The 17158-nt window shown below is 52.2% G+C and overlaps 1 protein-coding gene across 1 annotated transcript in view; it reads right to left on the reverse strand.

The window, feature by feature from the left end:
- LOC138799946 (pancreatic triacylglycerol lipase-like) overlaps nt 1–13745 on the reverse strand; it is a 31882-nt gene extending 18137 nt beyond the window's left edge. Inside the window, exons 1-3 of the mRNA XM_069981750.1 lie at nt 13729–13745; nt 13410–13481; nt 12932–12990 (exon numbers count right to left, since the gene is read on the reverse strand). Of these exons, the coding sequence (XP_069837851.1) occupies nt 12932–12990; nt 13410–13481; nt 13729–13745 (148 nt within the window). The remainder of the gene's footprint in view (nt 1–12931; nt 12991–13409; nt 13482–13728) is intronic.
- Between the last annotated feature and the right edge of the window lie 3413 nt (nt 13746–17158).

Consider the following 17158-nt stretch of genomic DNA (forward strand, 5'->3'; position numbering starts at 1 on the left):
TGAGGGGGTGATAGAGGAGGTGAGGGGATGATGGGGGTGATAGAGGAGGTGAGGGGATGATGGGGGTGATAGAGGAGGTGAGGGGATGATGGGGGTGATAGAGGAGGTGAGGGGATGATGGGGGTGATATAGGAGGTGAGGGGATGATGGGGGTGATAGAGGAGGTGAGGGGATGATGGGGGTGATAGAGGAGGTGAGGGGCTGATGGGGGTGATAGAGGAGGTGAGGGGATGATGGAGGTGATAGAGGAGGTGAGGGGATGATGGGGGTGATAGAGGAGGTGAGGGGATGATGGGGGTGATAGAGGAGGTGAGGGGATGATGGGGGTGATAGAGGAGGTGAGGGGATGATAGAGGAGGTGAGGGGATGATGGGGGTGATAGAGGAGGTGAGGGGATGATGGGGGTGACAGAGGAGGTGAGGGGATGATGGGGGTGATAGAGGAGGTGAGGGGATGATGGGGGTGATAGAGGAGGTGAGGGGATGATGGGGGTGATAGAGGAGGTGAGGGGCTGATGGGGGTGATAGAGGAGGTGAGGGGATGATGGAGGTGATAGAGGAGGTGAGGGGATGATGGGGGTGATAGAGGAGGTGAGGGGATGATGGGGGTGATAGAGGAGGTGAGGGGATGATGGGGGTGATAGAGGAGGTGAGGGGATGATGGGGGTGATAGAGGAGGTGAGGGGATGATAGAGGAGGTGAGGGGATGATGGGGGTGATAGAGGAGGTGAGGGGATGATGGGGGTGACAGAGGAGGTGAGGGGATGATGGGGGGTGATAGAGGAGGTGAGGGGATGATGGGGGTGATAGAGGAGGTGAGGGGATGATGGGGGTGATAGAGGAGGTGAGGGGCTGATGGGGGTGATAGAGGAGGTGAGGGGATGATGGAGGTGATAGAGGAGGTGAGGGGATGATGGGGGTGATAGAGGAGGTGAGGGGATGATGGGGGTGATAGAGGAGGTGAGGGGATGATGGGGGTGATAGAGGAGGTGAGGGGATGATAGAGGAGGTGAGGGGATGATGGGGGTGATAGAGGAGGTGAGGGGATGATGGGGGTGACAGAGGAGGTGAGGGGATGATGGGGGTGATAGAGGAGGTGAGGGGATGATGGGGGTGATAGAGGAGGTGAGGGGATGATGGGGGTGATAGAGGAGGTGAGGGGCTGATGGGGGTGATAGAGGAGGTGAGGGGATGATGGAGGTGATAGAGGAGGTGAGGGGATGATGGGGGTGATAGAGGAGGTGAGGGGATGATGGGGGTGATAGAGGAGGTGAGGGGATGATGGGGGTGATAGAGGAGGTGAGGGGATGATGGGGGTGATAGAGGAGGTGAGGGGATGATAGAGGAGGTGAGGGGATGATGGGGGTGATAGAGGAGGTGAGGGGATGATGGGGGTGACAGAGGAGGTGAGGGGATGATGGGGGTGATAGAGGAGGTGAGGGGATGATGGGGGTGATAGAGGAGGTGAGGGGATGATGGGGGTGATAGAGGAGGTGAGGGGATGATGGGGGTGATAGAGGAGGTGAGGGGATGATGGGGCATCGGGGGGTCTAATCGGGGCAGAAAAATCCTATTCAGACCTGAGAGGGATCCGGGCAGCTGTCAGTGAACCGGGCCGGCGAGGACTGGTGGTGCGCGGGGCTCCCCCGCTCCGGGCTGTGACAGGATTGAAATGCGGCCTGGGAGATGGGGCAGCCCCGGCGTCCACCGCCGCCGCCGCCGCTGTTTCCACCTGGTGGCCCTGGACGCCGGGGCTGCCCCATCTCCCAGGCCGCATTTCACTCCTGTCACAGCCCGGAGCGGGGGAGCCCCGCGCACCACCAGTCCTCGCCGGCCCGGTTCACTGACAGCTGCCCGGATCCCTCTCAGGTCTGAATAGGATTTTTCTGCCCCGATTAGACCCCCCGATGCCCCATCATCCCCTCACCTCCATCATCCCCTCACCTCCTCTCTGCCCCCATCGCTCTCGGGTCCGGCAACCGCAGGGGGGACAGCATGCAGCAGACGCTGCTGTGCCCTGCTCCCCCTGCCATCAGCCTTACTCTCTCCATCTTCCCCCCGCAGCATCTCCAAGCCCGTTCCCCCACAGAACGCTGCTGAGCTGCTGCTGGGGGAAAGAAGGAGAGAGCTGCGGTGACTGGTGCCGGGACATTGCTGGGTGATGTCCCGGCACCCAAAGCAAAAGTTTATTAAATTTCTCCCCCTCCGGCGTGGGGGCGGGGGGGGAGAGAGAGCTGCACACAGTTCTCCTGTCCACTCACTGTGCGGTCTCTCTCTCCTCCCCGGTTCTCGGGCTGGGACCTCAAGAAAATGGCGCCGCCACCCGCCCCATGTACTGTAGCTGTGTACTGCGCATGTCTATGCACATGCGCAGTACACAGTGACGGAGCCTCCAGTGAAGTGAACCAGACGGACTCCGTCGGTTCACTTCAATGATGTGGAGGTGCCGTATAGTGTCTGTGTGTGTGTCGTGAAATGACGTCACACACAGACACTATAAACATGGCAGCCCCCTGTACAGCAATACATTTTAGAAAAAAATACTGAAACACTACATTAAAAAAAAAAAAAAACATCCTACAGACTTATTTATACTTATTACTTTTCATTAAAAAATTATCAAAAATGTGACACTGTCCCTTTAAATACCTGGGCCAATAAAGGACTGTACATGGCACATGGACCTACTGTCTTGCCCAGGCTTCTCTCAACCAATAGGAAGCCACCAATAAGTCTATAGGTTAGGCTGGAGAGGGCCATGTGCTCAGACTAGTCTAGGAGGAGGGTCTAGTGGAGTATATGCTGACCTTTATAGTTTCCTGAGTCCCTATCTGTCCGGCTATGGACGCTAAACACTTAAAGGGGTACTCCGCTAAAAACCATTCCCCCACATTTCTCTTCCTTTCCCCTGCATATACATTACTCACATAGGGAGGCTTCATCTGTTCTGCTGTTTTCAGCCACTTTTCTGCTCTAGCTGCTGCCCAGGAAGTTCTGTAGTTTCTATTTTTCTTTTACTGTTGACCCCTCTTATCTCTAGCTGCGGCCATTTTGTGTCCCCTCTTATCTCTAGCTACGGACATTTTGTGTCCCCTCTCATCTCTATCTGCCGCCATTTTGTGTCCCCTCCTATCTCTATATGCCGCCATTTTGTGTCAGCCTGTCAGTGTGCAGCCATTTTGTGTCAACCTGTCAGTGTGCAGCCATTTTGTGTCAGCCTGTCAGTGTGCAGCCATTTTGTGTCAGCCTGTCAGTGTGCAGCCATTTTGTGTCAGCCTGTCAGTGTGCAGCCATTTTGTGTCAGCCTGTCAGTGTGCAGCCATTTTGTGTCAGCCTGTCAGTGTGCAGCCATTTTGTGTCAGCCTGTCAGTGTGCAGCCATTTTGTGTCAGCCTGTCAGTGTGCAGCCATTTTGTGTCAGCCTGTCAGTGTGCAGCCATTTTGTGCCAGCCTGTCAGTGTGCAGCCATTTTGTGTCAGCCTGTCAGTGTGCAGTCACTGCTCTGGGTTAAGAATTCTCTTGCTTGTAAACCATCCCCCTTCCTCATGGCTAATTTGCATCAGTTGTCATGTCACTTCTGATTGGCCTGTTAGTCACATGGTGCTTGCTGGCCAATAACTAGGCAGTCTGGGACACTGATCACATGATCATGCTGAAGGGATTTCTCCCATATGGATGTCAGTAATGGCTGCTCACACAGGCAGCTCCTCTACTTTCCTATGAGCCAGTGGAATTCCCTAACATTTTTGGTGGCCAGGGTTTTGGGGCGACTTGTTATGGTGCCCAGGCAGTGGTATCACTCACCCCTGGATACATGGGCACTGCACTTTGGTAGGACTGGCATGAGGTGCGGGTGCGGTGGCAGAGATGACAGAGTTTTGACTGAACCAGATAATAACTTTACTTGAATCAACTTCAGTGCAATACAGATAAATATAAGGACAACAGTGCTCACAAGTACTAGTGCTATATATATATATATATATATATATATATATATTACAATGCTTCTTACACTTTAGAAGCAGAAGGTAGAAGAATAAGAAAGTTTTGTCAGGGTAGTGTAGGAGCCGGATAGGAGCCCTTGCCTAGTTAGTACAGTACTCTGCCGGGATGTGGGTAAAGTATAACTTAAAGAACTCCTCATACTCACATTTAGATAAGTCTGTGTTATCTGACCGCCTTCGGCCTACACAGTATCGGTGACCGCCCTGCCAAGTAGCACAAGTCCCAGGCCTCTGTCTCTGGGTGGACCCAACTAGTGAAAGATTCCCTCGTAGTTGAGCGTTGTCAGTAGAGAGCGGCTAACTTGCATCTGTGCTCTACTGCGGATCATTCCCACTGCCTTCTCTTTAGGGGGTGACTGTCCTGAAGTGAACAATCCATGGCGTAGGCAAACAAGGGTGTTTTTCTATTTCTCCGGTTACCCCACTGCTAAGGTCTAGCAGCATTTGAAGCTAATAATCTCCATCTTTTATGGGATTGTAGAGAAAGTCAGTTGTTTTGGGATGAAGTTGTAACCTACATCCAACGAAGATTGGGGGTTAAGGTCCCACATATGGATATCAGAGGATGGAGCGGGGATACAGGAATGGTTATCGCTTATTAATAAGATTCACTCGAGAGGATCTACTATTCTCAGACAGTTAAGGGGAAAAAGCATCATCATAGAATATGGGGAAGATGGATTAGAGGTGATTGGTATTGGCTATTTATGATTCCTCGACAAGGTCAATTTTGTTTGAAAAGGTCTTGTATGAGGAAAAACTATTATTATTTTTTTTTGTAGTGCACCCCGCAGCGACGGCCCGGCTCTGGGGGGATTTGTAAATGATCTGGCGCTGGTTATGAGCCAGGATGGTAATATATGGAGGTCCCAAGATCTATAAGATGTGATTATCCTTACTATGTATTTGGATTAATTGGGTACACTTCAAAGGCTTATCCAAAAGGACTTGCTTATCTGTATCTAATCAGCGCCATACTCCTACTTATTTGCTGTTTTGTATTTTAATGTCATTGTTGTATATTTGCTAATAAAAAAATTGGAAAAAAAAAAGAAAAGGAAAAAAAAAAAAAAAAGGTCTAGCAGTGCATTACTCCTGTAATCTCTCTCCCTGGAACTGGAACTAGACTGTTCTGCCTCCTAACTGGTCTATGGCCAGACTACAACTGACTAAGCCAGGATGTATGTGAGCAAAAAAGTGTAAGACAGGCTAAACCTTCCTACATGAACTGCAGCTGTGCACAGGGGGGAGTGAGACATCTAGTGGTTGAAGTATGGCACAGCAACTAACTGCTGTACCACATGATTGAACTAGTTTTACCTGGGTGTACAAGGGCAAAAGAACCACCCATAGTGGGACACTACAGTAATAGGAACACCTTAAGAGGCGCATGTTGGTACCCAGGATGAGCCCTTGTGACATCTAACCTTGCACATAACACCTGCAGCCGCTGGGTTACCACACAGATATACCAGTTATCTATATATACAGCTATAATCTCATCATGCTATAATAAAAACTTCTCACCACTATAAATATATAATATATAAAAACTTCTCACCACTAAGAAAGAGGGAAGCACAGAGAACAGGGAGAACGGCCAATACCTGGAAAAGGAGGAACAAAACATCAGATATTAAGGTGACGCAACCAAAAAGGTATACTGGATAACACACGGCCACCCGTACGCCACGCTACACGGCCACCCGTACGCCACGCTACACGGCCACCCGTACGCCACGCTACACGGCCACCCGTACGCCACGCTACACGGCCACCCATACGCCACGCTACACGGCCACCCATACGCCACGCTACACGGCCACCCATACGCCACGCTACACGGCCACCCATACGCCACGCTACACGGCCACCCATACACCTCTTAACTATGCCAGGTACAGTACCAGCTCACACCATGCATCCACCCCTGATGGTAAATCGGTACTGTCAGAGCTTGATGTGTGTTCAGTCCCCAACCAAGTGTGGTAATGCTCTGGTGGTGCTGTGTTCGGCTACCGGTCACACACTGAGGTGGTAGTGGTGATGCCACTTCTATGGTGGCTGGTAGTGCAGTACAGCCTAGCCAGTGATGGTTCTGTCGTGACGCCAGTGCTAGTTCAGCACACAGGTGGGATAGTATACCTGTTTTAGTTATGGCTGGCTATACTGTTCCCCAATGGTCGTGACCTACCGGGTTGTGATGGGTCCCTTGGGCTCTTGTCACGGTGGTCCAGAGTGAGGAGATGACCCACCCAGACTGTTGGTACCGTCACCCACAGAAAGGGGAAATTAACCCAAGGAATATGTAGCCGGGATGTGTAGGTGCTGGTGCAATGATCACTGAGTCCTAGTAGAATAAATAGAATGGCTTTACTAATAGTCTCTTGTGATACAGGATACACTGGTGATAGATAACTTCTTGTATACAGACTTGTGTTCACTGGATTTGTGCTGGGAGATACTTTAAGTGCTGAGGTAGAATAGCGATGCTTGTGTAGCTTAGTATTGAGCAGAGAAGAAGAGAGGAGAGACCCAGCCCAGGGTTGTAGTGTGTTCTGCTGGAACTTGAGAGAGAAGAATACTTGTGAGAAGAATTCTTGCGCCCGTGTTTCAACTAACCCCACCTTCTGCCCTGCAGTGTCGGAGGACCAGTCCTATCAGGATGACACAAGCCCCAGACTAGGTTAACTGGGCGAAGCTAAGTGTCCGAGGCTGTCTCGATTTCACCTGCGCTGTTAGATACATTAGTACATAGTACATTGACCTTCGTTATGGTAGCTTTGCTCTATCCGGGTCAGTTCTTCTGTCCTAGGACACTGCCCTGCACTGTTTAGAGAGGTTCACAGTATGGGCTGGGGTGATCCCTGACTTATCCTCCTTTTGGGTCCAACACTGCATAGTGTCTGTAGTTGTAGGCGTAGAAGTGAAAGTCTCTGAACCTTCCATACATGTGTCTCTCTGACCAACTAACACACTCGACAGGGATCCTGGCAGAGCCAGACCAGCAGGGATACCTGTTCTGCGTATGTCCCCAGAGAATCAGAGGGAAACTGACGCTACTCTTCCTGTCCCCAAGTGACTACTTCCTACAGGGTATGTAAGAGTCCCTCTGAGTGGTGGAGTAGAAAGTTTGCAGAGAAAGAGGTAAAAGGATAGGTAGAAAAGAAAGTAACATCTCCACTGGTCCACACAATCACAGAATACATAGAAACAGTAACCCTATAGTGACTACAGCTGTGCAATACATATATAAAAGTTTGTATATAGAATGCTGACATCTGGTGGCGAAACTCATATATATCTTCATTACCACTTTAATTTTGAGTATAAGGCTTTTGTGACAGGTGCCACACAAGGAACACCTGTGGTGGGACACCACACAAGCACTTAGCACATCCACTCCCAGCTGTGTCACATGACCAATACAGTACTATGAGTCTATGGGCAGGGGTGTAACTACAAAGAGCTGGGCCCCATAGCAAACTTTTGATTGGGCCCCCCTCCTCTCCCCTATCCAACTGTAGATAATCATCCTGTTTGTTAACCCTTTGTAATGGTATTGCCCCCTGTAGACAATGCCCCCCATGGTAGACATCTCCCCTAGCATTCCCCAGTGGTAGGCATCTCCCATAGTGTCCCTCATGGTAGGCATCCCATCTAGTGTTCCCTAAAATTGACATCTCTTATTATCCTACCTCTTCCCCGGTACACAGTGTCCCCCATGGTAGGAATGTCCCTTGGTAGTATGATGACAGCTCAGAAGGCTTAGCATATTGCAGGGATGGGCCCCATAGCGGCTGCTATATTGGTAGTTTCAGTTGCATTCACTCACAGAAAAATTGACATCCATTCTTGTAATCGATGGGGGTCTTCGTGAACAGACACCCGTCTTATATGATAATCACATTATCACACCAGCAGGGGGCAGTGTCCCCCCCCCCACACACACACACACACACCATCACATCAGCAGGGGGCAGTGACCCCACCACATCACACAAGTCTGGTCTCCTTACATGATCACACCAGCAGGGGGCAGTGTGTTCTCCCCACCTCACCACACCAGCAGGGGGCAGTGTGTTCTCCCCACCTCACCACACCAGCAGGGGGCAGTGTGTTCTCCCCACCTCATCACACCAGCAGGGGGCAGTGTGTTCTCCCAACCTCATCACACCAGCAGGGGGCAGTGTGTTCTCCCCACCTCATCACACCAGCAGGGGGCAGTGTGTTCTCCCCACCTCATCACACCAGCAGGGGGCAGTGTGTTCTCCCCACCTCATCACACCAGCAGGGGGCAGTGTGTTCTCCCCACCTCATCACACCAGCAGGGGGCAGTGTGTTCTCCCCACCTCATCACACCAGCAGGGGGCAGTGTGTTCTCCCCACCTCATCACACCAGCAGGAGGCAGTGTGTTCTCCCCACCTCATCACACCAGCAGGGGGCAGTGGGTTCTCCCCACCTCATCACACCAGCAGGGGGCAGTGTGTCCTCCACAGCTCAGACAGTATTGAGGGAACTTACCAGAAGGAAACTAACAACTCTGTCAGAAAGGCTTAGACGGGGGCAATTCATTGAAAGATCCATCCTTCTCTCAGCTCAGCAATGTCACCGCTCAGTCTGTCATCTGGTGTCTTCTATTGCACTATAGAGACATGTGCAGCTGTCACTGATCTCTCGTAGTGGACGCCACCTGACGGCTGTAGAAGAGCCGGGGTAGTCGCCCTCATATAGTCCTCAGACAGGGAGGAGCCGCAGGTCTGGAGAGTTTCCCGATAACTTTATTAGTCAATTATTAAATAACAGATTATTCCTGATGTATCCAGTCTGTGACCACAAACCAGTAAATCCGGCCCCAGGAATTTACAGATACCAGATTACTTTCAGCATGTCGTCTGTATTTGGTTACCTTTATAAGAAACTACATGACAGGCTGCTGGGTCACATAAATCCTGCCTCGCCTCTAGGTGGCGTTGTGATGAGGGGAGCAAATATCAGGTATTGGGCGAGATTATACTGAGGGGGTGCAGCCTTTTACCTTGATGGCCATGTCTATTACATACACCTTGACTGCTACTATTACAGAATGGGTGTGTGTGGGGGGTGGTGCCTATGTGGGCTATACTATTTCAGGGCCAACTACTAGAGAGAATACAACCTACTACTATCACAGAAAGAGCTTAACTACTGTACGGGGGCACAGAGGAGAAGTAATACTATATGGGTGCACAGAGGAGAAGTAATACTATATGGGTGCACGGAGGGGACCTAATACTATACGGGGGCACAGAGGGTACCCAATTCTATATGAGGGCACAGAGGAGGCCTAATTACTATATTGATGCACAAATAGGACCTAATACCATACGGGGGGCACAGAGGAGGCCTATGTACTATATGTGGTGGAGGAAGAATAAAATGTTTCTCAGGAAGATTCTGCAGAAAATAGTCGTGGCCCGGGCTATCTGATTAAGTGAACGACTGAAATCAGAGAAGTCACCTGTTATTTACTGGATATAAGTCACTCATCATTTCTACGCTCTTAAGAGCCTGTTTAGAGCAGATATCTACCAATGGTAACAAGGGGATGGTGTGGCATTATTACTTGCTCCTTGTATACTGGTATTATTGGTAATACTGGTCTTGGTATACTGGATTTGCTGGCAACTCATCCCCATGTTGCGACTAAACCGCCAATAAAGGTAATCTACACTGCAGTATTATACCCCAGCATGCAACTATTCTTGCAGGTTTCATGTGCTCTTATTGACCAATAGGAGGTGATCTCTACTTCTGAGCTCTCGCTCTCTTTCTTTCTCACACACTCCTTCCCATCACTCACAGGGTAGATTACTTAGTCCCTTTAGGAAGTTGTTACTTGGTTGGAGGAGGTGTAGCTTCAGCCTTATCCAGATTCTCGTTGGAAAAGGACACACACAGCAGACGTCCCTGCTATAGCCAAGCCGGGCCCTGGCTTCTGCCAGCACCATAGTTCAGTGCAGAGTGGTTGAGTCTAAAGGTGCCTTTACACAGGAAGATTTATCAGACAGGTTTTTTTTTAACCAAAGCCAATAACAGATTTTAAACAGGGAACAGGTCATAAAGGAAAGACTGAGATTTCTGCTCTTTTTTTAAATACATTCCTGGCTTTGCCTTAAAAAAATCTGTCAGATAAATCTCCGTGTAAAGGCACCCTAAGACACGTGTGTGCAGATACAGCTAGAGACAACCAGTTCTTTCAGTATTTCTACTAGATCTACTATACAGTGCTAAACGCTAGAAAGGGAGAAGAGTCTAGGAACATCCTAGCCCACGCTGTGAACCAGTCTAAAAAGTGCAGGGCAGTATCCTGACACACAAGCGGAACTAGCCTGGATAGGACAAAGCTACCAAGGAGGTCTACGTAGCCTATCTTGTAGTGCAGGTAATTGGGACACCCCCGGGAGCTTAGCTTTACCCAGATAACTATGACTGGGGCTTGTATCACCCTGGGAGGATGAGTCACGCAATACTGTAGGGCAGAAGGTGGTCAGACCAGAGTCTATACACGGGTACAAGTAACTTCTTACTCTAAAAGTATTCTCTCAAGTTCCGACAAAGTACATTGCTACATTGGGTTAGGACTCCCTTGACAAACTCTTCTTCTCTACGCTACTCTACTCTATTTTCCATTCTTCAAACACCGCTGCCACTACTTATCTTTTACTCTACTTCCTCAAGCACAAACAAGTTCAAGCACTTAAGTCTGTGTAAAGATTTATCCATTTGCTGCCAAAGTGTATTGTATTACTAGGAGACAATACAGTAAAGCTGTTATATTTTTACATCACTGGGACTCCATAATCCTTTATTCGCACCAGCACCTGTACACACTAGCCACACACCTTGGGTTATTTTTCCCCTTTCTGTGGGTGGCGGTACTGATAGTTCGGGTGGGTCGATTGCCACTCAGGACTACCGTGACAGGAGCCCAAAAGACCCATCACAGCCCGGCAGGTCACCGACCATTTTGGGGAGTACAGCCAGCCACAACACAAAGCAGGTACCAACATCTCACCTGTGTGCTGGACTAGCACTGGCGTCACTACTATACCATCTCTGAGCTGTACCACTACACCGACCAATCATCACAGGAGTTGAGTCACTGATAAGATCTTAATACGTCATGGGTTGGGCAGTATCACACTTTTAACCATTTCAACTAATACTGAAAGCTACCGGAGACCAGGTGCGATTACAGTGAGTGCTCAGCAATGTTTATACTAGTGCTCTTAATAGGCACACAGCGCTGCCTCCTGAATGTAATTGTAAAAAAAAAAAAAAACTCAGGGGAGTATGTTCAAGTGAATGAGAACTTCATAGTACTGGTCTCCTCATATGGGGGCAAGACATTATGGGCCCCTCGGGCTCCTGGACCCGTAACCTCTGCAGTTAGTCCTGTTTCGGATGAAAGCTGCCATTTTCCTCAGCCAGGATGACCCCTCTAACAGCAGCTATTACTTAAAAGGGGTGTTTCGCCCCAAAAGCTAAAAAAATAAAATGCTCCAAACGCTAGCTGGTCTCAACTCACCAAGTCCCCCCTGAGTACTTTGAGCAGTCTTCCATCGTTCTAGCTGCCGCCGTTCCTGAGTTACAAGTTTTTCTAAAGGCCAGTCTAAATCAAAGACTGCGCTGGCAGGGAAACTACATTTCCCATCATGCATTGCTTCTCCCTGATGAGCTGATGTTGCAGCAGAGCCAATGATGATCATGATGCAGCAGAGCTAATGCCGGAGAGGTCTGTATGTGTGTGTGTGGGGGGGGGGAGGTGGAGATCGGAGGGATGCTGGCGGCAATGAGCTGGCGGGTGTGTCGTGTTGTGCTGCCAGGCTGGTGTTTGGATGGGAGGGGGTTGTTGTTGCTGGCATCTCGGGACCTGGCTGATGAGCTGGGGGGGGGGGGGGGGGGTTTGTGGTGTTGTTGTGTTAGAATGCTGTGGCTGATAAGTTCTGTGGGGGGGGGGATGATGTGTTGATTATGCCGAAGTATAAGGAAGGCATACGGGACTGCAGGGACTCCCTCATGTTATTGGTCACAGATCAGGTGTCCGGCATGTGACCCCTCAGGGGTCTAATACAGGGCGATCCTGGGTTCCTGGGATGTCTTTTAGCTGGGTTAGGTGCTGCTACGACTCAACCCCCCCCCCCCCCCCCAAAGTGCAGACTGAGTCGGCAGGCGGTCCGCACTGCGCACCCGCCCGATTAAGCCCCCCAGTTGCCAGGAGGCGCTACCGGGACAGGGAGATTGCGGCCGAGTTCCCGACCATGGCTCACAGTAGTGTGCCGCCTGCTGCCGTAGCCCCACCCCCACTGCCGCCCGTGCACTCCTGGCTCCGCCCCCATCCTCCAGCATGCTGCCACATGTGGCGTCGGTCATTTTGATTAACCCCCCTCCTGTGGTTGCCAGCCAGCAGCTATATCCCCTGTCATGGGTAACAACCACTCTTCCAGTTCTGCCTCACAGGAGGCTGCCGATTCTCCTGCAGGTGTAGTAAGGCAGACGAACAACATATATGGACAAAGAGGGGCGCTAGTATAGTGTAGCATAAACAATAACAGTGGGAAAATTACTTGTAAGATGACCAAACTATAACCTGGTGGTGTTGTGCAAATCATAGGCACAACACTAGTCGGCGTTTTTGTTGGGTTAGTCCGCTGCCTTAGTTGGGCAGCAGCGGTTAAGTGGTTTGAGTTTTCATTTTAAGTTAAGGGGTTGGACAAGATTGTAGACGTCCCATATCTTATGAGTTGCTTAAAAGATTAATTGCTGGTTTAAGTGTAGTTTGCTCCTCTGTTTTTGAGGTGTCGCTAATTTCGGCGCCATTCTGCCTAGCCTTTTTTGGAGCTTTACGGGTCGGAGCTAGTTCATCAAGGGCTGGGGGTTTACCTGATGAAGATGTAGTTTTAGCTAATAACTCAGTTAAGTTAATCTTAGGATACTTAAATCTAAGATGGACATTTATGGCAGGGGTGAATGGGTCTCTATTTTGCCAGTAGTGGGTGGGGTTTGTCCCGTTGCTATTATTTCTTAGTATTCTGAGTTGCGACCCATGGGTTCTCAGTTTTTGCTGCACGAAAATTCCTAATGTCTTGTTATCAGTTTCAATCTGTTTTGAAAAAAGTGCTTGATGTGAGTCGGCCAGGGCAGGTATGTCAGAGGCTGATGTTCAAATGGTTGGGAGATGGAAATCTGCATGCTATGCTTCCTACATTAGACCAGAACTGCTTGATTAACATGCTTTTCTCTGTAGGTCCCCGACGTCCCACTGTATGGCTGGTCGGACATTCGTACATACTATGGGCGGCCCAAAGGGCTTAATATAGACCTGGGGGTAGGAACCTCGGCGTCAATAATGCGGACGTACATTGTAAAGGTGTGAAAGGCCTGCACGCAGGAGGGAATGATCTTTGTTTCCTTCGGCTTACAGAACTGCTCACTAAGATTAAAACAGACAAAAACCGTTTTTTGGGGGAGATGGTGCTTGTCAGTAAGCCCTGGAATGACCCGAAGGGATAATGTAGGGGCACATGACAAGGGGAGGATGCAGAAGAGTAAGGGTTAATGGGGGTTGCTAGGGAGCGAGCATGGGAGAGGAGTTAGGTTAGCGTGGGGGTATAAGTAAGTTTAGTGAGAGCACGTGGACAGGCAGTTAGTCTGGAGAGTTGAAGAGTAGGTTAGTGTACCTGATGACCACCGCCATGCTATCTGCTGAAGAGCTTCTGCGTCAGATCCGGGAGATGGCCGCGACGCAGGGATCGGGGTGGCTGGAGCAGCAGCTGCTGGGGACGCAGGCAGATTCTTCAGGTCAGCAGGATCCGGCTCAGAGGAGGCTGGGGACCTGACGCTCCAGGCCACCGACGCGGCTGAGCCCCGACGCTGCTCCGAGTGCCAGGCGCCGCCGGAGGAGCCCCTTCAGGGACCCTGCCCCTGCACCATCCCAGATGCTGCCCCGGGTGTCGGAGGTGAGGGGGACCAGGAATCCTGCAAGCCGGCGGGGAGCTGTGGGCACGGAGGATGCGGCCCCTTCCAGGGGGCACAGGGGAGGCGGAGACACTGCAGCTGGTTCCCCTACTGAGGCTCCGAGCAGGGGGAGGGCTCGGCACTGCGGGCACAGGACGGCGGCAGCTTCACCTCCAGCCAGGTCCAGGGCTAGGGGGAGGTCGGCTGCTGAGGCGGACGCCGCGGCCCCGCCCACTGGAGGGCGCCGGCAGTGTGAGGCTCCGGGAGGTTCAGGATAGGGAGCGTCCGGATTGTCACCTCCAGCCAGGTCCAGGGCTCGGAGTAGGTCAGCTGCAGAGGACGCCCGGCCTGATCAGGTGAGGGTCATGACGGCCCCGCTCCCGGAGGCCTGGATCACGACAGTCGGTCCGGAAGTGGTGAGGAGATCGGCTGCAGCAGGGACGGTGCTGCAAGCCCTGCGTTCAGTGCGGATAGTCTCGAGGTGCGGGAGGAAGGTGAAGTGGACGATTCCCCAACAGCTGCACCACGGGTTCTTGCCCCCCCCCCCCTCTGTCGATCGGCCTGGCCCCCACTCGGTGGTCAGGATACCTGGTGCATCGCGGCAAGTGGAGATGGGCGGCGAGGCCTGCGCATCGGGAGGACGGCGTCGTTACATGTTCCAGTGTCCGGACAGCCGTCGCGAGGTCTCCCTCGGAGCGGTTGGGTGAGTGTACCACCATTGCACCACACACTGGGGTTGGGGGGGACACTTCTCTTAACTTAGCGGGGGTTCAGGCTTTACTGCAAGGGGTTCAGGCATTGTTAGGGCAGGGCATGGCGCAAGCAGCTGGGTTCCCGGGGCTGGTGTGGGGTTCCTCAGGCAGTGTAGCGGGGGTGCCAGAGGTGGTGAGGGCGCCGGTAGGAGGTGAGACGCTCGGGGGGACGGTTGCCGGGGCTTCAGTAACAGGAGGGGCACCTGCGGGCGAGGGGCCTGTCAGGGGATCGGGTGTTGGTGGTGCGCCCGCGGGCGGTGCTGTAGCTGGGGGCTCTGGGGCGGTTAGTGGTGGGGCTGCTGTTGTCGGGCCAGGGAAGGTGGCAGATAAGGCCGTGGAGGAGGTGCGCTTGGGGGTATATATTTGCTTCGAGGGCCCATTGGGGGCCCATTTGAAACCAGAGGTGAGGGAGAGGATTTGGAAAGGGGAGTACGTAGAGATATTTTCTCTACTACCCCTCGAGAAGTTTAACTTGGATTGGGTAAAACCGGATGAGTCTAAGAAGGAGGAAGAGGAGCGTAGGCGCTACCGGTTGATCCCCAGGACATTTGCGAATTGGCTTCAGGCCTTCGCAATTCTCGCTAGTGTGGTTGGAGAAAAGGCGCCGGAACATTGTTCCGGGCTGTTTTGTTACCGGGACTCTATAGGGTCTATGGGGGCAACGCATGGCTCAGGTATGATGAGCAATTTCGCCAGCGTAAGGCGGTTCGCCCATCAATACGCTGGGACCACAAAGACATTAGCTTGTGGATGCGGCTTATGGCAGCGCCTAGGGGTCCGGGGTCTGGGCAGTCCTTTCAGAACGTTGCCGGCGTCTCGGGTTTATCCGTCGGGCGGTCGGCATCGGGAGGGCGGGGCTGTTGCTGGCAGTTCAACGAGGGGCATTGTAAATTTGCCTCAGACTGCCGGTACAAACACGAGTGCTCCGGCTGTGGGGGCGCTCACAGCTTCACTCGGTGTTTCAGGAAGGGAAAGGGGCGAGCTGGGGAAGCTGACCATAAAGGGGGAAACGCCAGTGAGGGTGGAAAGGATGTTGCCTTTCCTCGGGCGGTACCCAAATAGGGAGGCGGCTCGCTTGCTTGGTGACGGTTTTCAGGAAGGTTTTAGGATTCCTGGTCCGGTAGGGGATCCGAGTGGCGTGTCGCGTAATCTGGTTTCTACGTTGTCGCGGACGGAAGTTGAGACGGACAAGTTGTTAAAGGAGGTGCGTTGGGACGGATGGCGGGGCCTTTTGACACGAGCCCGCTTCTGGGGTTGTGGGTTTCTCTGTTGGCTTTGGTGCCTAAGAAGGAGCCAAACAAATTTTGGCTCATTCAACACCTTTCGCACCCGGCGGGGGCGTCGGTGTATGATGGCATCGATCCGGCGGTGTGTTCAGTTTCATATACCTCGTTTGATGCGGCATTAAGGTGGGTGCGCAGGTACGGTCGGGGGCCGTTGCTAGCAAAGACAGATATAGAGGCGACGTTCCGGCTGTTACCCGTGCATCCAGATAGTTTTCGTTTGTTGGGTTGTTGTTGGCAGGGGCAGTTTTTTGTGGATTTGTGTTTGCCTATGGGCTGCTCCATTTCCTGCGCTTTTTTCGAGACGTTCGGGACCTTTTTGGAGTGGGCAGTGCAGCAGGAGGCCCAGGTGGAGTCTGTGCTGCACTATCTTGATGATTTCTTGTTTGTGGGGCCTGGGGGGTCTCGGGTTTGTGCCCTGCTGTTGCAGACAATGGTGCGGTTGTTCGGGGTCCCTCTGGCACCAGAAAAGACTGAAGGGCCTGCTACGGTCATGCGTTTTTTGGGGGGTCTGGTCAGGAACCTAGCGTTGCTCGAGATGTTCCCGATAGTGGTGGCCCTTGAGTTGTGGGGAGATTTCTTGTGGAATAAGCGGGTGCGTTTCCAGTGCGATAACCTGGGGGTGGTGCAGGCTATTAATGCTCAAATGGCTAGTTCACCCCCGGTGGTTAAGTTGCTGAGGCACATTGTTTTGAAGGGATTGGAGCTCAACGCGCATTTCACTGCTGTTCATGTGCCTGGGATACGGAATGACTTGGCTGACGCTCTCTCGCTTTCAGTGGAACAGGTTCCGGGAGCGGATCGGCAGGGCAGTCCTTGCCCAGAGTGGCTATGGCAGATGGTGTGACGGCCCAGAGTTTGGTCCGGAGATCGGTGTGCCCCGCGACTTGGAAGGCGTACAGCAGGTTCTGGGGAGAATGGGAGGAGTTTGTGGGACGGTTGTCGGGAGTCAGTGGTCCCAGGGAGTGGGACGGTTGTCGGGAGTCAGTGGTCCCAGGGAGTGGGACGGTTGTCGGGAGTCAGTGGTCCCAGGGAGTGGGACGGTTGTCGGGAGTCAGTGGTCCCAGGGAGTGGGACGGTTGTCGGGAGTCAGTGGTCCCAGGGAGTGGGAGGTCTGT

This window comes from Dendropsophus ebraccatus, chromosome 8, assembly GCF_027789765.1.
Source record: "Dendropsophus ebraccatus isolate aDenEbr1 chromosome 8, aDenEbr1.pat, whole genome shotgun sequence".
Lineage (NCBI taxonomy): Eukaryota > Metazoa > Chordata > Amphibia > Anura > Hylidae > Dendropsophus > Dendropsophus ebraccatus.